At 37.7% G+C, this 23937-nt stretch overlaps 1 protein-coding gene across 3 annotated transcripts; it reads right to left on the reverse strand.

Moving 5' to 3' along the window:
• Positions 1–264: 264 nt before the first annotated feature.
• Positions 265–21985, reverse strand: LOC131167881 (aquaporin SIP1-2-like). 3 transcript variants are annotated; one of them, XM_058126913.1, is made up of 3 exons: positions 21300–21985; positions 20640–20912; positions 265–745 (listed from the first exon to the last, which is right to left on the reverse strand). In XM_058126913.1, exons 1-3 carry the CDS (start codon positions 21597–21599, stop codon positions 602–604), a joined length of 717 nt encoding a protein of 238 aa, XP_057982896.1. In that variant the 5' UTR covers positions 21600–21985; the 3' UTR covers positions 265–601. The 3 variants fall into 3 exon arrangements, with proteins under 3 accessions (XP_057982896.1, XP_057982897.1, XP_057982898.1); XM_058126914.1 differs by having other exon boundaries at positions 265–770; positions 21300–21892; XM_058126915.1 differs by lacking the exon at positions 265–745 and adding an exon at positions 6189–6488 and having other exon boundaries at positions 21300–21891.
• Between the last annotated feature and the right edge of the window lie 1952 nt (positions 21986–23937).

Raw genomic sequence — 23937 nt, forward strand, 5'->3', positions numbered from 1 at the left:
AGAGAAGAAAAGAGGAAAAAGAAAAGCTTTTTGATGAAGGAAGAAAAACATTTTGTTAAATTTAAAAAAAAAAAAAAAGCCATATGCCCTCTGCTTTGGGTGAAAAAAGGATAGATATTTGACTTGTCAATAATAAAAGAAAAAGGAAGATGATGAAAAAAAAAACCTGCAAATTTTATGCTCTCAACCTAGTATAAAACATGCTATTTGTTATGCGTTTCCTCCATCTCCTTAGCTGGGCAGGGCTCTGATACGCTCCACAAATTGTAATATAGAAGAAGAAGACGAGGGATGCCCACTTCCGCTGTTATTTATATTCTTTTCGGCCTTCACACAAAGGCCCACCCATTGATTTTAGAGAAATACAAGGGGCATCATATAGGTAGAATATTCACAGTTCCAAAATAGAAATACAATCACCACTATCCACATACTTTTTGCAATATCCAAAGCTGTATCACTAACAGAAGACAGTCCCAAGACAACCAGCAGTAAAATGAGAGTTGGTAACACCTATCTTATTTACTACCACTGTAGAAAGCCTAAACAGTGAACACATGAACTAACTTACTGATAAAAAATATGCGGTATGATGCCTTCCTCATGCTTTCTTTTGTTTCGTCAGAGGAAAAAGAAATCGGAAGACCCAGGCCGCCAATATTGCTCCAACAAATGGGCAAATCCAATACACGTAGAACTGCTCCCATGTGTTGTGCCAATTATTTACATATGCCCATCCAAATGCCTGCAGCGACCATAAAACCAAAATGCTACTTGCGCTATTTAACAAAGCTCATGGTAAAGTGCAAGTGTATATTTTTTCCAGCCAAAAAAAAAAAAATTCCCACAAAAAAACAGAGAATCTAACATGAATCAAACTCAATAAACAAAAAATCAATCAAGCTGGTGGAATCAAACTACAGAGGCAAGCGTAGGATGACTATTTAAGGCCAAATGAAGGAATTAAGCATCATCACTATGTTCATAAACATCAACCAAACTCAATTTTCACAATAAAAATGTCTAAATTAAGTTCCACTGTGCCCATGTCGAGGAGGAAACCAAGAGTTTTATTCTAAGACACTCATTCACCTTTGCAGTCCAGTTGCGGGTAGTGTTTGATAAATAATCAACATACATCAACCTTCCCAAGGAAAATTAAACACATACTAGGTGATATTGCCTCCTTGTATAGCTGTGGCAGTGGGAGGCACTGGCTGAATTTGGATGATGTTTGATGATATGAGATGGTGCAGTTTACATGCCTACCTGCACTGGTGGAAATGGCTATATTTTAATATGATATGATGTGTCACCAAGTTCATGGTATATTGCAGTTTGTAGTACAGGCATGGGTATACGTACAACACTTTTGGCCCGCCAGTAAATAGTGTACAACAAAAGTAGGCTGAGTCAGGGTTGCTAGTTGCATTGCAGGGTGGTCGGGAATGCTAGTTTGGCTACCCATTCATATGCATAGACATCCATACACCTACGATCTACCCATAAAAACGGCAGTTCTCCGTTCACTTTTTCTTTCCAAGTTACACCTAACTATTTTCTTGTTAATCCTTCCGGCTATCATCTCAATCTGGCATGTGTCGACAAGTTCTGCAGACTACTGCAGTCACAACGTTGGATTGCTCGGGTCAATCGATCAGAGCTCCAATGAGGCCCACCTTGATTTTTTCTTCATTGGCTAGGCCAGGTCTGCATCACCCCAAATGTGAACTAATTCAAGTCCATATTTTCCTTTCTTTGATTTTTATTTTAAATTTTGACATCTGATTTTTTTTTTATAAAAAAAAATTCCTTGATTTTTTTTAACTTTTGATTTCATTTTCTTTTTTAATAAATTTTACAAATCAAAGCAATGGAAACAAAACTTAATTTTAATTCACTGGAATTTATAATGAAGAATTTTATTAATTAAAAAAAAAATTGATTAGTTTTGTATGGAAAAAAAAAAACACACACACACACACACACACACACAAATACCGATGAATAAAATTCTTATCAAATACAGATATCTTAATAGCGTCAGGGAAAAATTGAAATGTAAAAATAAAGACAAAAAAAACATTACTTTTGGGCTCTATTTATTTGGTGTGCAATCAAAAATTAATTCTTCATTGTTGACATTGCATGACATGTTTATATAAAAGAACATGCTTACACACCTTTATATGCATGCATATATATGTGTTAGTATATGCATGTGAGTACACGAGTTCACACGTGTCTGCATGGATGTAGAAATGTAAGTCTATTTTAACATATTATGTGCACATGCCCACAGATGTGTGTTTTTTGGCAACAAAAGAAGAAACATTAAAAGAATGTGTAAGTATGCGTGTGGGTGAGAGAGAGAGGAGAGACAAACTTGGCAAGGATATGAAATCCTCAATGGAAAAAACAAAAACAAAAACTAAAAGATAAAAAGTATTAACTCAACCATCATTCTCAAAAATACTAATCCCCTCCAATCCTTCCAAAGGAGGTGGTGACACAGAAGATAAGCATTTTCTAATCTCAGTCCTCCACCTCAGACCAAAACCTTTTCTACCCATAACCTTGTCCAAGAAAATCCAGTTCACCCTATCATAGGCTTCTTCAAAATCCAATTTCAGCACTAGACCCCTCTTTTTCCTACAAACAACATCTTCAACCACCCATTAGCTATCAAACCAGCATCAAGGATCTGTCTATCACCTATAAAAGCATTGTGGCTAAGGGAGAGAGTGTCCTCCAAAATAGAAGCCAATCTCTTAGCAAACAACTTAGTCAAAATTTTATACACACTTGTGACTAAGCTAATTGGTCTAAAATCTTTGGCTTTAACCACACAATCCTTTTTAGGCTATTATCAAAAAGTCAATGAAAAATGTTGAACTCCCTTCAAATTATCCCAACAATCCTAAAAGAAAGCCATAGTAAAATCATCTGGCCCAAGGACCTACTCCCCATTCATTTCAAAAACCAAAATTTTAATCTCTTCTTCCTCGAAGGATCCCTCTAGACAGGTTGCTTTATCAGCTGATATTCGAAACCAGTCCAGCCCCTTGACCATAACTCTCCCTTTATCCTCCTCCAAAAAGAGATTCCTATAAAAACCAATAATCAGCCCCACAATATGATTTGGATCCCTAATAACCTCTCCCCTATCATCCTCAAGCTCTTTAATAAAATTCTTTCTTCTCCTGCCATTAGCCACCCTATGGAAGAGTCTAGAATTACAATCCCCGCTCCTGGCCCAAATCATCCTAGATTTTTGCCTCCAGCTTATCTCTTCCCTTAAAACAAACTGCTCAAACTCATTGGACAGCTGGATAATGTCTTCCAGCACTGTCATCAGATATAATACTCTGCTCATTTAGTCTATCAATCACCCCAAATTCCTCAATAATATTCTTTTTCCTAGATCTAACATCAGCAAAGGTCTCAATACCCCAAGTTTTCTATTCTCTTACAAATACTTCTGTTTTTTCGTGAAGCAAAAACCTACCCTTCCAGCTTCCACAGTGTACTCACCCCACCAACTCCTAATCGAACTCCAAAAATCAGTATGAGTTAGCCAATTGTTTTCAAATCTCAACGAAGTTGGGTCCCATTTAACAAGGTTAGATTCAAGAATCAAGGGGCATACAACTCTAGGGAGTACTTCTTGAGTAAGATTAGGAAAAGCATCTTCCCAATCTGTAGTAAACAAGAACCTATCAATCCTGGTAGGTATAGATCTAGAGCCACGGACAAAGTAAAATAGGCATTAGAAAAAGCAAAGAAAGAATAAAAGGAAAAGGGAAAAGGAAAAGGAAAAGAGGATGAAAAAAGACTGGAAGGGAAATGGGGAACTGAAAATGGAAGAATAGAGATCATGGTTGGGCTTTGACACCAAATGATGCATGACAGCGTGAAGAAGAAGAAGAACAGCAGGGTAGGAAGGTAATAGGCACTTAGGGGGAAAATATCACAATTAATTCTCAGTTCAGCTCAACAATAACCATCTCCTATATGGCTTTCACACACTATTTATAAGAAAGCCAATAACAAATATGCCCCCCAAAACACATAATCCTACTACACACACACTAAACACACATAATAAACAACTAATTAAAAAAGCACATTTAGGTTAGGACCCAATAATCCATTGACCCCCATCTTTTGACATAGGCCTCCAAATTAGCTCAAAATGATCCATCCATATATCCGCTTCTTGTTCTATGTCACTTTGAGCTTGATGGTGGTTCAAACCCTCACTATTTCTTAATTTGGTTGGTCAACATTGAAATAGTTTGATAGGTATAGATCTTTTGTCTACCAATGCATCCATTTTGCTAAATCATGACTTATTGGATTGACAAAAAAAAAACTGACAAAAGATTGAAAGGGACATAGGGTATTTTGGGGAATCTACCACTTTCCCTAAAATGAAACACTTGTTAAAAGATAAATATGCCTGAGTTCTTATTGGAGACAACTAGTCGACCAATTGTATAACCTTAAAACAAATTATCTTCCAGCGTCTGAATATTCTGCTCGATTTAATGATCTTATGTGTAGGTGTGATATGGATGAAAGCACAAAGATTGCCACTGTGTTAAAAAAGGTCAAGAAAATACAAATTCAAATTCCTTGGCAAAACCCAAAGACTCCTATCACTTTGTCTGAGGTTTATCACATAGCTTTGGAAGTTGAGAGATTTCTCCAGGTTTCTAATCACAAGAACATGAACTCTAATGTTAGGGAGTTCCATCAACATAAAGCAAGTTCTAAATGATCATAAGACAGCCATAAATATATCGAAAATGTTCAAGAGATGACTCAAGATGTTGAATATAATTACCCCAGTATGTCAATTCCTAATATGAATTGTTGCATAGTTGAATATCATGATTATGTTAATGCATTGCATGTTATTAATGCACACTTTCCTACATCTTTAATTGATTCCTTTTGGGAAGCGAGCTATTGTTCCTCCCAATATGATCCGGACACTCCTGACTTATCTAAGTTCGTTCTATGATTTTTTTTACTGTTTGAGCTATTCTATAATTTTCAATAGTTTTATCTTTAGCACTTTTCAGTTGCCAATAAATATAGGCTTCTGATGTAAGAATAAGCAACTATGGATGATTACTTGTGTCTTTCATTCCATAAAGCCCACAGAACTGCAAAATCCCACACATCCACAAAGCATGAGCATCCTTCCTTTTACCAAAACTAGGAGAAGAAGTGGCCAACAAATCCTCCAACCACTTCAAACAAACCCAATTTTCTCTCAAAAAGACCAAAAAGCTTGTTCCATACATTCCAAGCAAACGAGCAGTACAAACACAAAAGACGCTGTTTCAGAACTATCAAGACAAAGAAAACATATATCAGGAGAATGTGCCTTTGAAGATCTCCTACTCTGGGATAGATTGTTGGTATTAACTCTTAAGAAAAAACAACCAAATAAAAGCCTTGATCTATGAGGGATCCAACATCACAAACTTGTAAACAAGAGACAGACATGGAAAGAAAACCACAATATTTTTATATAATTCTTTAAAATTAAAATTTGATCATTGGAACAAAAAATGGGGAAAACACGTGTTTTATAATTAGGTCTACATTCAGCAATGTAACACAGAAAAATACCAAATATTTAATATGGAAATTAAAGAGAGTTTACACTTTATAGTAAGAAGCAACTTTTTGCAGTATGACATTTAGTTTTTATTAATAATAAAGCTGCACAACTGTGACATATGAAAAGGAGAAACTCATGAATTATGCACCACATGCATCTGGAGAAAATTGCACGCAAGGAAATTAGAATATAATTGCATTAGAATTTACATGTCTTTAACTGGAACGACATTCCTTCGTCATCCAAACCCTAAAAATTAACTAGGATACAGGAATGTTAGATGGCACCAAATTCCTAGCCAGCTTTAACCCATAAAAATGGAAAGCTATGTGCTTTTCTTATCTTAATCCCTGTTAATATAAACAACTACCTTCCCTTTATCACCCATGAGTTCTTTTGTAACACGTGTATAGCTTATGTCTTCATTGCTAATACTATAGCAATGCATCAAGGCATTATGGAACACTTGTGATCATCAAAACTATTGTTTTATGGTAAATGAAAAGAACTACCTAAAACATGTATGAATCTCCACTGTGAAGCTCACAAAGAAAGAAAAAATGCCCAGTAGTCCATAAAATTACAGTAGTTCCTCAACAAATCAACACCATAACTAACCTCGCTAGACATGTTAAAATTCATGAGGGTCACTAAATCTTTAAGAGAACATTTTACTAGGCACTCTTTAAGAGAATCTTCCTCAGGATTGACCTTCTCTCCCTTGCTGACGTATTCTTTTTGTGTACACAACAATTTTTCTTACTCCCTATTCTAGTAATAACATTGTCTATAAAAAACAGTAAATAATACAGAGCTAGAAATCTTCATGCTGGACAAGAGTTGGGATGACCTGCAACATGATTTTAATAGCCTTGGGGTTAGGAAAATATTAGGAAAATAGGGGAATTTAAGGTTTGTGATGGTAAAAATATAATAAAGATTTAGAAGTAACATGAAGTGGGAAGCCAGCCATTGGATGGATTAGTTTGGTCTTATTTAGAGATATAGTTGTCAAACAGGTTTCGAATTATGAAGCAAAATATTAATTTTGTGCATAGAGAATCAAATTCAATCATATTATTTGGCACAAATTCCAAAGATTTGTTGTACAAGAACTGCATACATCTAAAGCAAACAAAACACATCAAAACTGAAATATATTGATGAAAATTGAATGATTATGTACCCTAATACACATGCATACATCTATCCATTGGTGGAAAGTATACTATTTATTAGAAAATTGAAAAGCAAAAGTAACTCACCTTTGAAATGTCACAGAATTAAAATATCTCAGTATCTAAAAACCTTATACTTTCAAAATAAATTATCCTTGGAAAAATCAAACAAATGGAAACTTAATGGATTTGTCAAACTACATAGAAAAAGCTAAAGGAAATCAAAATTTTGAAAAGAAAAATTCAAATGCGAGATAAAAGCAAAACCATTTTTTTATTTGATTCTATAGGCCCTTGAAAATGAATATTAAGGCTTTTGCATTAAAAAGTGGTGTCATCACTAAGCTTCCATGAGCTGTCGCCCTCTTCTCTGCTATGCCAACACCTTGGGAGAGACAAACAAGCAAGAAACATGGGGTTTCTTTTAAGCGAACCAGCACTGACCCTGAAGCAATAGGGTTAACTCAACTAGCTAATATGAACCAGTCCGACAGAAATGAACGAGTTTTTTATGAAAATATTAAAAAAATAAAATGAAAAACACAAATATAGAGGAAAGGGGGGAAAATTGCACAAATGTACCCAACCGACTTTTGAAAAGTCAGTTGGGGCTTTAAAAAAAATTGATGGGGGATGGGATGGCTGCTAGTCAGGATTTAAAAAAAAAAAAAAACAAATAAACAGGGGGATGGGACTTGGAGACTAATGCGCACGGCCCCCAAGGCCCGTCAGTGCGGAGAGAGAGGAGAGAGGAGATGAGACTACTATCAGATTTACAAAAAAAAACAGGGGGATGGGACGGGGGCACCAGTGTGTGTCAACCCGAGGGGAGAAATAAATAAAAAAAATGGATGCATTCATCTTTTGGACTGACGCGCTGATTTCCACCGCAAAAAAAAAAAATGGAGTCAGGATTTAAAAAAAAAAACAAAGCTGCAGATGGATGGGACTGCAGCATTGATTTCCAAGCCACCAACGCATGAAAAGAAGAAATAAAGTACAAAACGACTTTTGAAAAAAAAGGTTTTGCCACGTGTCCTTACCCAAGCATCCTAAAATCTGACGGCATGGGAAAAATAAAGCTGAAAAGTTGAAAACCGACTATCCAAAAGTCAGTTTTCACTTCCCCCCATGCATGCTAGGGTTTTTCCCCGACCCCGGCCCCTATATATAGTTGCTTTGTATGACTTCCCTCATATATAACATTTCTTCTGTCTGCACGCTCCCCACAATTTAGTTTTGGCTTTTAAATTTCCATTATATTTAACATTTAGACATGAAATTTGGTCCAATTGATTCTTCCATGTTGACATTGAGGACTGTGTATCCTTCCTACAGGGCATGGGAGGAGGATAATTCTGACACCTTTAAAGGGCGTCAGTGTGTGCGTACATTAGAAACTATGTGACATGCTCATCCCAGAAGCATTTTGTAAATTCAACAAGCAGGGTTCTATCCACTGTACCAGATTCAATACATTCGCCTGGACCACCACTTAATTAGCGCATTAATGGAGCGCTGGAGGCCTAAGATGCGCACATTTCATTTTCATTGCGGCGAGGCGACGATAATGTTGCAGGATGTCGCCATCATCACAGGATTACCTGTCGATGGCGACATTGTTATGAGCACGACACAGCAGGTGAGAGATTTTGTGTCATAAACTACTTGGATGCAACCCCCACCCCCCCAAATCGGCCGAACTAGCTCGTCCTTGTCTGTGTCAAGGATGGACGAGATAATACTTCATCTTGCTAATGAAGCATCGAAGGATGACGTATTGCGGTACGCTCGAGCGTACATACTACGTCTCATGTTTGACTTGTTGTTCATGAACAAGTCGCGATACTATGCTTTGTAGATATTCCTACCTCTGTTGAGTGACTTGGAGATGGTGTGGATGTATAGTTGGGGTACCACTGCACTTGCATGGTTGTACAGAGAGATGTGCCAGGTTGGTCGTGTGCGGGTGCAATCAGTTGGAAGTGCACTATTCCTCCTGCAAGTTTGGGCATGGGAGCGCATGCCTTTCCTTGTTCCAATTAGAGTTGGCCTACCACATCTGCCTGCTAATGTTAGCGATGGTCCATTCCCACTTGAGGTCAGGTTAATATATATTTTAGTTTAAATAAATTTAAAATATTTAAGTGTAAGGTTATATGTACATAAGATATTGTAGATGGCGAGTTTCATTTCAAGCCTCGCACGTCCCTCAACATATTCTGCGGTCATATCAATATGACATTGACATGATGTGCGAGGACCAGGTCATACAATTTTTTTTCAATTGGAATCATTAAATGAGGTTATGTAACGTTTACTATTCTTAGTAATTTTTTTACATAAATTCTTTGTTAGCAGTGTATATGGATGTCATACACAGCGGATGTGTATGCTAATCTACCACCTATATGCCTCATAGTAGTACAAATTTGACTTGTTCGCACTCCCATGATCTGAAGTGGCACATGCCGAACCGTGTACTGCGGTAGTTTGAGCTGAGGCAGCAGATCCCTCGTCCAGCTCAAACAAGGTACGACCCTGACAGTCATTACTCGGATCTGCATGAATATAACCAACGTGGGAGCCACCAAACCAACTGGAGCACTAAGTAGGGGTGTACAAAATTTAACGAAAAATCGCAAACCGGACCGAAACCGAACAGTTTGAAACTTCGGTTCGATATTTCGATTTCGGTTTTGAGTTTATAAAAAACCGACTTTTGATTTCAATTTCAATTTCACTTAAAAACCGAACCGAGAAAACCAAAAACCAATTATAATTTTAAAATAATTATGTTTATTACTACATATATATGTCCTGTGAAAATATTATATCTTTAATTATATAATTAAAACATTTAATATTTTATTTTACTAATAATTTATTTGATCAATTAAATATGTCTATGGTTGAACTTGTTGGGGGAAGTGGGAAAGGATTTTATACAAGATGCATGAGATTCATGCTTCCCATTTTGGCGATGTGGGACGAGTTTGGTGGAGTGGAAGATCCAGCTATTGCCCATTGGTTTGGGCCTTTGAGGACTTGGCTATTGGGAAGACTGAAGAGACACTCATACTACTGGTCCTAGTAGGCTGCCGAGTGCCGACTGCCATGCCGGTGTGCCCTCACAAGTCACAACACCTCCCGCTCCCTCCGACGCTCACGCACTGGTAGCTATCGACTACTGTGCCGGCGTGCCCTCACAAGCCACAACACCTCCCACTCCTTCCGACGCTCACGCCCACAGCAACGCCGACACCTTCCGTCCTCACAACACTTCCAACTTCCTCCCAAGTCCCAAGTCCCACCCCCAAGCCGACGGTCACCCCCACGCCAGTCTCCAATGCCCACATGGCCACATCTTCCATCCCTCGTCGATCTCCAAATTCTTGCCAAGAACAAAGGTAAATTCCATCTCTGTCTCTATGTACCTCCCATTTCAGTAATTTTCGATTTTCAATTCTATTTTTTGTTCAATTTCTCCTTGAATCCCTCCATTTTCGCTGATTAATTCCCCCCAGTCTGGTTTCATTAATTTCCTCGCGATTGCTCTGCTTTCCTGTTGATCTTCTCTGTTTTTTACATTCTATCTGGTGTGAATCACAAGGTTTATACGCGGTGGTGGAGATTAATATTTGTCCCACATTGGTTCAGAGAAGAACAGAAGGTCCCTCCCTTTTCATATAAAATTCCATTATTGCATTGCATTGAGTAAACCCACCATTCAGGTTCTGTGGATGGGCCACCCATAGGCACTATCTACATTCATATGGGCATGATTTGGGTTGGGCTCTTGGTTTTGTAGATTTTTAATTATGATTTGTAAATATAAATTTTATATTAAAAATTGAGTTGAAACCGAACCGAATCAGAAAAATTCGGTTTATGGTTACTTAAAATCGTCGGTGTACGGTTCGTTTCCGGTTTAATATTTTGAAAACCGATTTTTTCAGTTTGGTTAGCGGTTTGGGTCAAAACCAAACCGAACCGAACCGAACCATGTACACCCCTAGCACTAAGTACAAGCGTACCCTCTAGAGGTGGCAATAGCGACTGGACCACGTCATTCACAAACTTAGGGAGCTTCCACTCCCTAGGCGTAGACCTCCACGGGTAGATGATAGATATAATGACTGGTACCAGTCCATCAAGATTCGATGCGTAAGCAGAACTGCCAACATGCACATGACAATGATGAGTGAATGAATTACTTAACGCATGTAGGGAATAGACAGGTGATTTTTCAATAACTTATTAATAGTTTCATAACATTCTGTTGTAAGAGCACATGATGGAGAACATCCAGTTATTTGACTATGTCCCAACATGTCCGGCTAGACTGATTGCGGAGGTGTGTATGCAATTTGTGGCTGACGAAGCTCATCGATCAATTCATAGGTCTCCCCCTACCGACGCGGAAGGTGCTGAATTTGATGATGATGCTGCAGTTGCTCAGCAAGCGCTGCATAAGAGACGTCGTGCTGGACCTCGCCAAAACCATGGGGGGGGCCGTGCTCGAGTTGAGTGGGGGGCACCCACCCAGCCATCCCAGTGGACTCAAGGTGATTAGGGAGCATCGACACAACAATTCACACCTGCACAGACCTCCACCTGGCACGCAGGGGCTTCTTCTTCACATATGCCATATGGGGGGGGGGGGTATCAACATCAGTACAGGGCGTCTGACAATACAGCATACCAGCCAAAGGCACCACAGTCCACACAGAGCTACCCACCCCCAATCTATAGGGAAGAGCAGTAATAACACCAATTCCCGAGTTCATCACCGATCCCACTCAATCTTTTCATTGATGGGGGATCAAAGGATGCTAGATTGCAACAACAGATCCCACCAACAGTAGAAGTTAACAAGGGTGCAAAATGGGCAAATGGACGTCAAAGACGGCAACGTCAACTATCACAAGAACAACGGCAACAGCCGTAAAGACAGACTTAGTGATACAGATAGACATTGTAACAGTTGTAATGTACACATCTATACTAATTTGTTCACATTTTGTAAAGTGATTTTTTTTGTGTATAATTTATAAATTTTGAGAAATAAACACGTGTTTAATTAGATTTTGCGCATGCATGTTTATCGTTATAGTAATAATAATTATTGCCATTTTATTAGATTTCATATTATTTTTTTAAAAATTCTTTTATTGTTCTTTTTAATTTATATATGGAAAAAAATATATTTCAAATTATATAAAATATAAATAAAGAAGACGGGAACTAAAGGAGTACCTGGGCCCCCATCATTGCAAGAAAATAGTAAAGAAGATAATTATTAAGCAACTTAAAGGAGTACCAGTTCTTTTGTGCATGCATGTATGGCTCTTTTAGAGCCATGTATAAATAATCATTCTGCTACCCCTCCGCCTAATTAATTCATTATGCTACCATTCAATTATAATAATTAATATATATATAAATATTTTGAAAAATATGAATTAAATTCTAATAATTAATGAATTTAATTTTCGTTATTATTTTTTTATACAAAATTAGTTATTTTTTTAGTCAAACTCCGTAATACATAAATTGTCTTATAAATTTTTATTGGTAGTCATAAAATTATTTTTTAAAAAATAAACAAAGGTCAAAAGCAATTTGAATAGAAAAAAAATGATTCAAAAAATAAAAAATATAGATAATTCTTGTTTTACTTCTAATTCAAGTACAACACAATAATATTAAAAAAAAAAGTTTTTATAATTTACACATTAAGTACAATTAAAGTACAATTAATGTGATGGGCCAACTCCGTCATGACCTCCAGTCCTCCTCGGACACCGATTGCGATAGTGACCTTCTTCGTGGCAAAACCCACACCGCATCCTCTGACTGCCCTCTCGTACGTCCATTTTGCTACGTAGTCTCGAACTCTTGGGTTGTCCTTTCTGCCCAAGCAATTGTCTGTTACCGACTTACCGTACAATGTTGGCGCCACTGGATCTGTCCAATATTCTTCATGGAGAACGGGGATGAAGTCCATAGCATATGTTGCATAATGCTCCTACACCGTGAAACAAGGGTCAACAAAGCGACTAAATCCCAATCTCCTTATGCCGCAGACAGCTAACAAGCGTGAACAGGGGCAGTGCAGATTCTGCCACTTCCCACATGTAGTCAACTTTTTGAATATTTCGACCCTTATTTGGATGGCGCGGTGCAGTTTGAATACTGAACAGCCCCCTTTCAATATTGAAGTTGATAACCTCACGTCCAACAAGCGTCATTTCCCTCCTCATTCACGCATGCATGCATGCGCAGCACCAAACCGACTTTCCAAAAGTCGATCACTATTTACGTACAAAATTTTTAAAAGCATGCATGCATGCAACTTTTTTTTTTTTTCAATTCTCCCCCCGCACTGACACACGCTGGTGCGCCAGTCCCATCCGCTTGTTTTATTTTTTTTATCCTGACGGTGGTCCCATCTCTTCTTCTCTCTCCGCGCTGACAGGCCTTGGGGGTTGTGCACGTCAGTCTCCAAGTCCCATCCCCCTGTTTTTTTTTTTTTTTAATCCTGACAAGTAGCTGTCCCATCCCCCATCAATTTTATTTTTTTTCTAAAAGTCAGTTGGGTATATTTGTACAATTTTTCCCCCTTCCTCTATATTTGTGTTTTTTTTTTTTAAATATTTCCATAAAAAACTCGAACTGAACTGGATTGGCAAGAAAATGAAAACAAAAAAAAAAAGAGAAATTGGAGGACCAATTTTAGCTAGTTCAACAAAATGTTACCAATTTGTAAGACGAGATCATGTTCGAGGCCTTACAGAGGATGGAAATACCACTAGCCAACAGCACAAGAAAGGACATCAAAGACCTCTAAGGATGAGTGCCTAGACCACAAACAGAGAGCGGCAGATCTCTACAGGGATGTCAGAGACCTTAGCAACAAACAGTAAGCTATGATGGCCATGTGTCACAAGCTAAGCTTGTTCAGGGCATTATGCTTGCCTGTGACTGCTTGTCTCATGTGCTTAGGATAGGTTTCCATCATGTAAATACTAGTGTAGGGTTATTTTCTGCTAGTAGTGTCTTCGTATGCCAAATAAGACAGTATGACTCCTCGATCACTTTGATGTTTCCTAGTGCCAAGATGATAATTACATAAAAACCTCTTTAGGGGAGGGTGAATGTTCATTAGTCATTGTAAAACTCACTAGCTATTGTCAACGTGTTTAGCCTACTTGCCTCCCTCGCTAAACACACCATGCCAACAGAGGTGTTGTTAATGAATTGCGTAGTTTCAATGTTTACTGCTTGCTTGCCACGACTTTCATGAATGCTTACTGTTTCCGCTGCCATTTGATTGAATACTAATGAAAGTGTTTCGTGAATGAATGTTGGTAAGCGATAGGCTAGCTAGTTAAGCAAGAGTACTTTAGCTAGCACCACACGGCTCTTTCACAAAGGTGTGAAAATAGTTGGCCCGTGACACCATGCATTGGTAAAAGGGAAGGGGGTCATAGATGCAAGGAGTACCTACAGCTCAACTATGGTTACAATTAAGCAAACTCCAAAGCCTATCGAGGTACTCTCCAGCATGCCTGGTGCCCCGACTATCGTATTAAAGTCATGTTGCCTGATTATAAAGGGGAAGCTGAACTAGATGGCTTGCATGATTAGTTTAATCAACTAGAAAATATTTAGGAATGAAGACAAGGTAAAAATTTAGCTATCCCCTGTCATAAGGGTAATGGTAGCACTTGGCGAGAGAATATTAATACAAAGCATAGGAACTGTTTGGATGGACCAATAACTGGATAAACATAACTTATGCTCAACAGATTTGCACAAATCAATTATGCTAGGGAGGTATGCTCCACTCACTCACCATGAAAAAATGTTCATACATACACGTGAGAAAGTTCCATAAACCCATTGCTAGCTGCCAATTTGATGGGAGTGAACATCAACAAGTACTCTTATAAATCCCATACTTTTCATCACCTTCAGATATAGGTTTGTAATTACCTCCTAGCCAATGAGGTGATCTCTCTTATTTTACCCAAAAATGGAACAAAAGAAAGTCATGCACTAACCTCTCTACAGCCCTGGAAACACTTGTAGGCACTCTAAAACGAGATAAGTAAATAGAGATGTTGGAGAGGGAAGCACTGATAAGTGTAATAAGACCTCCAAAATAGATAAATACTTCCACACCCTCCAACCTCCAACCTCCAACCAACCCTCTCCATCATGGGTCCTAGAAATCCATAAAATTAAAATTGCTTCCAAGAAGGAGGCCGAGATAAGAAAATGGCTAATCTAAAGAAATGCAGCCCAGCACGGCCTTTAACTAGTCTAAATTGCTACTAGCCAAATTAATGCCTGCTGGACCACACTTGGACAAGTTAATCTTAATCCCAAAATCTTTTCAAAAAATTTTCAATAAAATAATACCCTTTTGGAATATCACAACATTTCCCTCAAGAAACTAACATAACCTCCACCTCCTTTCTCCCTACTCACCAATCACCCATGAACACTGAGCTTGCAAGAGCATCCTACTAAAAACATCCATCATCAAGGTAAACAAAAGTGGAATGGATCCCCTTGCCTGAAACCCCAAAGCTCTAAACGTTCTCTAGGCTAACGATTGAAAACAACCAACAAATTGATATTGAGCTCAAGCAACCTCGAAACCACCACCTCTGCACATGACACAACCCAAAGCCTTTCCTAATCATGCTTTATCCAAAACAACATATCATAAGCTTTCTCAAAGTCTAGCTTAAAAATTAACTCCCCTCAACCCTTCCCTTTGCATCCGCAACCACCTTATTATCCACCAAAGCATCACCTAAAATTATTCTAGTCTTTAATGAATTCAGATTGAGCCATAGTGATGCAGGAGCAGCATCAAGGATCTGCAAGCCTTGGGAGATAGGAGGAAAGGTGAATAAGGAAGAGGGAAGAGAGGAGATACTAGAGGGAATTCTCAAGTTCACTTCAAATTCAAATTTAACAACCTAGCTTCTACATGGACTTCTCACACTACTTATAAGAAAGCCTATAATACATGAATTACACATGTACCCTTAAACAACATTATATTGCAAACAAACCCGAAAGCACACAAATATTACAATCAAGCCCCCAAATACACAAAATACTATGCTAATAAAACTAAACACATAATAAACTACTAACTAAACTCAACAATCCCTTGAACCAATTCTTCTACATTATTCTCCAACAAGGATCTTCCCAAGATCTTGCTTCTTGTCCTACATCAAATTTCCCCTAGTAAGAAAAAATTCAGCCTCGAATTTTGAAATGTTGGAGGCTCAAAACTAAGAAGCAAACTTGGACTCTTCAAAAGGATGCATGAGTGATACAAGAAACCACGATCCATCGGTAGCATCATAGACATGAATTGAGCATTGGCATTAATAAATACATCATGAAAGACAAACTCAATAATAGGAATGCTTGAAAGACTAGATGTCTTCAAACATATGCATTTCTTAGCTCATATTGTTCTCAAGTTAAGTAAATGTGGCTGATTCTTTGTGTTGGTTGATTAGTAGAGCGGCTTCAAAGTGATTTTCTTCCCATTAGAGTGGAAGACAAATATGTTCTCATGTCCTTGAGTCGCACCCAAATAATCCAATCAAGGAGAACCAAGGAGTCCATGGCCAATATTCATGGGTATAATATCACACCATACATTAAAAAAATACTCACCCATTTGGGTAGGAACCAAACATCGTTCACAAACATGTAAGGTAATGTTATCAATCCAAGATATCTCACAAGGCTCTAGATGAGTTTCTAGATGAAGTTGCATATGAATGACTATAATTGTAGAAATTCATAGCGCATCATCCATCAATGATGATTTTGCAAGCATTTCCTCCACACTTGAGAAAGGTTGGAAAAGCTTCAATTTGTGCCTAGGATATGATAAATGGCATTCCTTTTTCCAATAATTTGCCACAATATTGCTGATTTATACATATATCCACTACTATATGTCAGCAACAGTCCTTAACACAAATTTGCCACAATTCTCAATCTATTCACATAAAACCACAAGTTTCTCTCACTTTCAAGGCTATCTCAAAGTCACCTTCAATCTTGAGTATCACGAACAAATGAAACAAATTCACTTGGAAAACTCACAAACTACAGCAATAAAACCTTATTTTTTTATGCTAGCAGTGACAATTTCTAGCCTTTCGTGTCAAATTATCATGCTTACCTGCAATATATTGTGTATGCAACTAAAATATCTCATTGCAGGTCAAAATATCGTAAATAAAACCCAAAAAATCATGGCTGAAGCAATTTTTTGAAAGACTGAAAATTGCAGAACAGAATGGCAAAGTTCCTCACGTGCATCACTGGCATGTGAGGCGCATGAGCGATGGGATTTCAGGCGAAGATAGATCAAGGGGTAGAAATAACAATGGTGGTGGTGGTGTGATGAGAAAAGCACAAGAGGTTGGGATTTTAGAAGGGCTGTGGCTGGGCAAGCTTCTGCCAACACATGGGACCACATGCGTGGCGTCTCTGTTTCTATTGGTGTGGGAGGTGTCATGAAAATCTTCAAGGATAATGGTCTTTGAAGAATGAGGACACGAATGGAATCTCAAAAGTTTAGAACTGCTTTTCATTTTTTTTTTACTAAAATTTCAGGGCAGATAGGATGGTTGAAAGTCTTAGAGGATAAGTGTGTTGTGAAAATCTTCAAGGATAAGGGTATTCAAGGAATGAGGACACGACTGGAAGAAGAAGTTAGGGCACAAAGGAGAGAAGGACAAAGAGAATAAGCGGGGAAAGAAGAAGAGTGAAAGGAGAAAATAGGGGAATCAAAATGGAAGAATGGAGATTGTGGTTGGGCTCTGCTACCAAATGATGTAGGGGCAGTACGACGGGTCTGCAGCCATGAAAGATAAATGGGAAGAAAGGGAGAAGAAAGAATAGAGGGGAGAGGAGATACCATGAGGAAACTCACGTTCACTTCAAATTCAAATTTAACAACTTAACTTCAACATGGCTTTCACACGCTATTTATAAGAAAGCCTCTAATACATGAATTACATATATACCCCAAAAACTACATTCTATTACAAGCGAACCCTAAAAATTCACATATATTATAAACAAGCCCTCAAATACACATAAAACAATACTAATTAAACTAAACATGTAATAAACTACAAACTAAACCCAACAATCCCTTGACCAATGGGGTTTTTATTCTCCAACAAGGATCTTCCCAAGGTCTTGCTTCTTGTCCTACATCATATAGTCATCATAACCCCCCAAAATCTCTCTCAACCTCTTACATAAGACCTTGGAAAGAAACTTGCAAAGGCTTGAGACAAGACTTATAGGCCTGAGGTCCCTCTCCCTCGCATGGTTATTAAAACTGCGATTTGGACCATAGGATCATATGATTCTACGATCCAGATTCACCCAAACGATCCAAGTCACAATAGAAATCGGAATCAAGTATAATCGTGGTAAAATCGTAAAAGAATCGGTAGAATCATAGAATCGGAAGTAGAATCGTACAGATCCTACTCTGTTACCTAGATTGGGAATTTTTTTTCCCTTTTGGGCTTCAATAATGTGGCCTAATACATGTTTTTATTCGCCCAAAGGCCCCAAAAGGTTTATGTTTGATCCAAACTCTTCTAAAACTGAGGCAAAATGGCTCCCAACCTCCCATCAGTGAACAGATTCAGCAGAATCTGCACCTGATTTCCCTGGAGTTCGACGCCTTAGTCCTCTAGTCATTGAAATTCAGCAACGTTGAACCTGAATTTCTCTCCTATTCGACAAGCAGAGAGCCCTCCATCTGGTGATTGATGGTTGATTAGCAGCAGCTAGCAGTCTTGCTGTTTGATCAACAATTCTTTGGAGTTCAACAACCAGAGTTCCTGGGGTTCGACAAAAACTCAGTACTCTTCCATCTTTGGTGTTCGACAAGAAGACATCAGTCTTCTTCAACACATAGTTCTTGTTTGATCAGCAGCAGCCAAGAAAAGAGCCAAGCTAGGCCCAGCAGAGCTGCAGAGGTATGCTTTGAAACAAATATTTTGCTTCTTGAAAATACTCAATAGTGAGCACTGTTTTTCTCCTTCTTCTCCTTTACTTCCTCTTCTTCTTTTTCTTCTTTTTATTGTTTGAACTTTTTATTGTATTTTTAACTTCTTATACTAAGTTACTATCCAAAAAGTAAAAGTTACCGAGATGAGAATACTTAGATGGATGAGTGGTATAACATTGAAAGATAAATTAAGGAATGAACATATTCGTGATAAGTTAGGTGTAACTCCTATAGAAGATAAGATAAGGGAGAGACGACTCAGATGGTATGGACACTTGCAACATAGGCTTTATAGTGCACCTGTGAGGAAGAGTGATTTAGTTACTATTAGGAGGCAGTAGAAGGGGTAGGGGTAGACCTAAAATAACTTGGGAGGAGATAGTGAGTAAGGATTTAATATCCTTGAATCTATCAAAAGAAATGGTCCATGATCGCATATATTGGCGGAAAAGGATTCATATAACTGACCCCACTTAGTGAAACTAAGGCTTGATTTTGTTGTTGTTGTTGTTGTTGTTGTTGTTGTTGTTGTTGTTATACTAAGTTACTAACCAAGTTTTTAGTCTTAAGACTTGTCATTAAGTTCCATGTATATAATTTTATAATATTTATTTTACATCAAAAGTAGAACCTTATGATTCTCAATCTGATTCTACGATTCGATCCTACAGACCCCTTGAACGATCCCACTTAGAATCCTGATTCTAACAACCTTGCTCCCTGGTAAATTTCTCCTTTTGGGATTAGGCTAAAAATGTAGAATTTACACTATTCCCACCACCCAATTATGATGAAGTTTCTCAAAAAATCCTAAAAATGTCCTTGTGCAAAACCACTCGGCTCTCTTGAAAAAAACCAATCTGAAACTATCAAGTACTCATGCCAAACACCATTTTTTAATTTCTTGTGCACAAAAGGCTCTCTCAAGAGACTAAGCTAAGCTCGCCCCGATGGGACTCCAATCCAAGCCCTCCAAAAATCTACTTAGATACTCCTGTGTAAAAAAAATATTATTCTTAGCCTCGTTGACATTCTAAAAGCCTCATTATTCAATTGTTTCAACTTCATCTTTCTCATCAATTTAAAGCCTGCCCAGCCCCAGAGTTGACACTGCTCCCCCCACCCCCCCAGCAGTCTCGCAAACACTCCCAAAATGAGGAGATTCATCAAATCCAAAAGGGTTGAGACCCCACCACATCCCATCAGAATCTAAAAGCACAAGGCAATGGTATGCTAGCTTATAACATCAAAATATACCCAAATCCACCCCACACCATATCCTAACAATTAATCTTTGGATGCCTTAATTCAAAGTTAAAACAAAAATAATTATCTTGAAGAATTTTCATAACAAATGATGGATGCATTAATCTTGAATCTTTATTGACTAAATGGAACGCACCCACACAACAACAATTGCCTTCAACTCATGCAATCAGAGACTAAATGAAGTGACAATGACACACATAAATAGAGAGAGAGAAAATACACAAGCCTCCAAAGCGATATCATATAGCCTAACATACGCAACCTTACCTCCACATTGGAAAGGTTGTTTCAGTGATTTGAACCAACAACCTTGAGGTTTATGTGTAAGACCCGACCATTGGGTCAGAGCAAAGCCTCGAAGATAAGGCAAATAAAATATTCAATGTGGAAGTGCAATTCAACGCCACAAATGCAGAAATACAATTATTTTTTGTAGAAGTATGAAGAAGGTTGCACTACTCACATTAGCAGGATTCATGGAAGGTCCAGTATAAGCAGAACCTGCAACAACCAATGTAACAGTTGACATGGCAAGCAACCACATCTTTAATAGTAGGCTTCTAGGACCTTTTAGAATAATAAGAAGCACGGCAAAGCTAATTATGAAGGTCAACACCCCCTCGGCAATTGCCCCAGTGTGCAGATCAACTTTCAAGGAAGGCCCCCCCAGCATGTGTTTGTACTGTGTTGGCATCACTTCCATGATAGCAAGAGCGCCACCCACAGCACCCGCTGCCTGCATCAAGAACACCAAGTATGTGATGAAGTCATATCTATTGGCGTTGTTTAACAGCTTAATAACCACACGCCCCCTCACCTCACCTCACCCCACCCCACCCCGCCCGATCCCCTATATAAACTCAAAAAAGGAAAAGGCACAATACAGAATCAAGTGTGAAGAGGAGCATTTTCAGTAAAGAAGGGATCCATCATCCATGGAGTAAAGTAAATCCAGTCACCAACCGCCAGTTACGGAATTTAGCCAACTATTTAAAAAATGGACAATCGATTCGATTTGAAAAAATGGAGCATGAGTGAATGAAAAAGAGCGAGGGGGTAAAAGGGAGCACGGGGAATCTTTCATTGAAATAAAGAAACTAAGCGACGGAAAAAGAAAATATACCTGAGCAGGGAAACGGAGGGCCATGGACAAGAGATTGTCGGGCCCAACACCGGCGGCATAAAAGGCGGCGGTACCAGTGGGATTAAAGCTGGCACCGCCCAATACATCACCGATGAAGCCGAACACAAAAACGAGAATGAAGACGAGGAGGGTGGTGATGAGGAGAGTTGGCCAGCCTTGAATCCCTAGGGCTGATGCAAAGACAGAGGTGAGCGCCCCCAGCGTGGCGGCGCAGAACACCCACATGGAAGTCAACACTGCGTCCCCGATCGCAAACTTGATTACGCTCATTCCCTCCATCACCAACCCTTCCCCTTCCGTCTCTGTCCCTCACTCCCAAAATAATTTTTGCTTCGCGATCAGTACAGTTCTTTTCGAGCGCCTGTGTGTATCGGCAGAAGAGAAGGACGCAACATCCGCCGCTCACCCCTCCTATAATTAATTATTTTGCTTCCCAACTCCAAGATTCTTCTGCTAGTGACTCATGGGTGACTCACCTAACCTACCTCATCAACCATTCTTCCGCTAGTGAGTCATGGGTGACTCACCTAAACTACCTCATCAACCACACAAACCGAATCCAAAGGAAATATACTACGTGCTATAGAAGCATGAGGAGGCTTTAAAATTCTAATCCTCAATTTTGGAATTTTTTAAATTTTTGAAAAATTTAAAACTAAATATTTTATGTTCTTGAATTCTATTGACCAAGTATTATTAAAAAAATTAATAAAGAACTTAAGACTATTATTTCCTTCTTTTACCTTCCCTGTCTTCCAAATATATCTCCATCCCTCCCAAATTATGAACCCATCTCTTCCACATTTCACAAAATATACTCCCAATTTATTCACCTTCTCAATTAATTCCATAAGCCCTACCATAAATTACTAGAAACCCAATACCTGGGGTCATTACAAATCTTTCCTTTTATGCACCTATGTTGGTCTAACCTCCTCTCTATGCTCTCTCTTTCTCTCTCTTTGTCTTTCATTCATTTCTCATTACTCTTATGCCACCACCTCAACATAAGTAGTCATCATATAGAAAGAGAGATCTATTTTAAAAATTCCTCCGATCGTACTCATTGCCTATGGTTCTCTTTTTGCATTTACTTGTCACAACTTTGATTTTGCAAAGAAAACATGATTTTGCAACTTGAATTGACAAAGTCCCAATTTTTACTTTTATATATATCATTACAATCGATCTCTTAAGTTATATATCATTACAATCCATCTCTTAAGTAGAATACATTATTTTCCTACACTTATATGTACGTAGAGTTAATTGAGTGATTTAATGACTGAAAATTAGAATTTAGATAACTAGAGTGTGAATATATACTTTAATGTTTGAAAATTAGATTTTAGATAACTAGTGTGTGAAAATATACCTTATCATGCACTCATAGTTTCAAGAGTAATTTATGAGAAAGTATAATTTTTGCCTTTTTCCTAATATGTAGTAAGTTTTATGATTAAACTCACCATCAAAGTATAATCGACTCAAAATCATTCGGCCCACATGATTTCATTTTTTATTTGATTTGTTTATTTTTGTCTCTTCATCTGATATATTTTATTGAAGAGTTGGTCATTTTTAGAGAAATAGATTTCTAACTTCTCTTGCTATTATTTTTTAATTCTTTTTCCTCCCTAACTATGAGGAATTTTTTGGAGACTAATAGCAGTAAACTTAGTAGGAAGAATAGATTCATGACAAATTATCAAAGTCCTAAGATTTTATATTAACATGGGCCAATATATTTTTTAAAAAAGAAAAAAGAAATGTCATGTATTTGATTAGACTGTTGATGGGTGGAACAAATTGGTGAATGCATGATATATTAAAGAGATTAAAAGAAGCTATTCCAAGCAAAAAGAATAGAAAAGTCCGAAATGATAAAGCTTTTGTCTTGATTTTCGTGAATAAGATTTAAATCACTTTTAAACACTTTCTTGCCATTTTATACTGTCTATATCATCTAGTTCACCTAGAATTGGCAGAAAAATAATAGAAAAATTGAAATGATAAGCATTTTGTCTTGTTTTTTGTGCACGAGTTCAAAATCATTGTCCGGCATCATCATACCATTTAAGGCTATTTTGATAAAATGACAAAAAGAAGTAAAAAATTCTGAAATAAAAAGCAAAGACTAGAGAGGGGTAATTAAGTTTTGTTAATTTCTGTTTTAGTTATTTGGCCAAAATGACTATCTATTGATTTCAATTTTCCAATTTAAATCCAATTATGTTATGCCTTATATTCTTAGAGTTTTTACAAGTTAAAACATAATACATTTGAGAAAATAACAATACAATTAAACAAAAATTTAACTCTTCAAATTCTTCTCTCAAATCTTCAACTTCGATGGCTTATTCCTGTCATTAGTCTATCATGTAGTTTGTTATCATCAAAATAAGGTTAATGATATCTTAAGGCTAACAGCTAGTCTCCAACTTTTTGATGATGTCAAATTATTTTCAAAAAATATGAATAAACTTATAAGATTAAAGGGACTTATTCAATGAAGTACAGTTGAAATATGATTTTCAGTATGCACAATTGTACAAGTTTCTATTTTTCATTATTCTCCCACTTTGACATCATCAAAACCAAAGTATAAGGCGATGAG

This window comes from Malania oleifera, chromosome 11, assembly GCF_029873635.1.
Source record: "Malania oleifera isolate guangnan ecotype guangnan chromosome 11, ASM2987363v1, whole genome shotgun sequence".
NCBI lineage: Eukaryota > Viridiplantae > Streptophyta > Magnoliopsida > Santalales > Ximeniaceae > Malania > Malania oleifera.

Excerpts from the sequence above, each read along its gene's own strand:
- LOC131167881 (XM_058126913.1), bottom strand. The coding sequence starts at position 21,599 with ATGGAGGGAATGAGCGTAATCAAGTTTGCGATCGGGGACGCAGTGTTG. Across the intron at positions 20,913-21,299 it reads CCCTCCGTTTCCCTGCTCAG|GCAGCGGGTGCTGTGGGTGG; the intron begins GTATATTTTCTT and ends TTCTTGATGCAG. Across the intron at positions 746-20,639 it reads CTTCCATGAATCCTGCTAAT|GCATTTGGATGGGCATATGT; the intron begins GTGAGTAGTGCA and ends TGGTCGCTGCAG.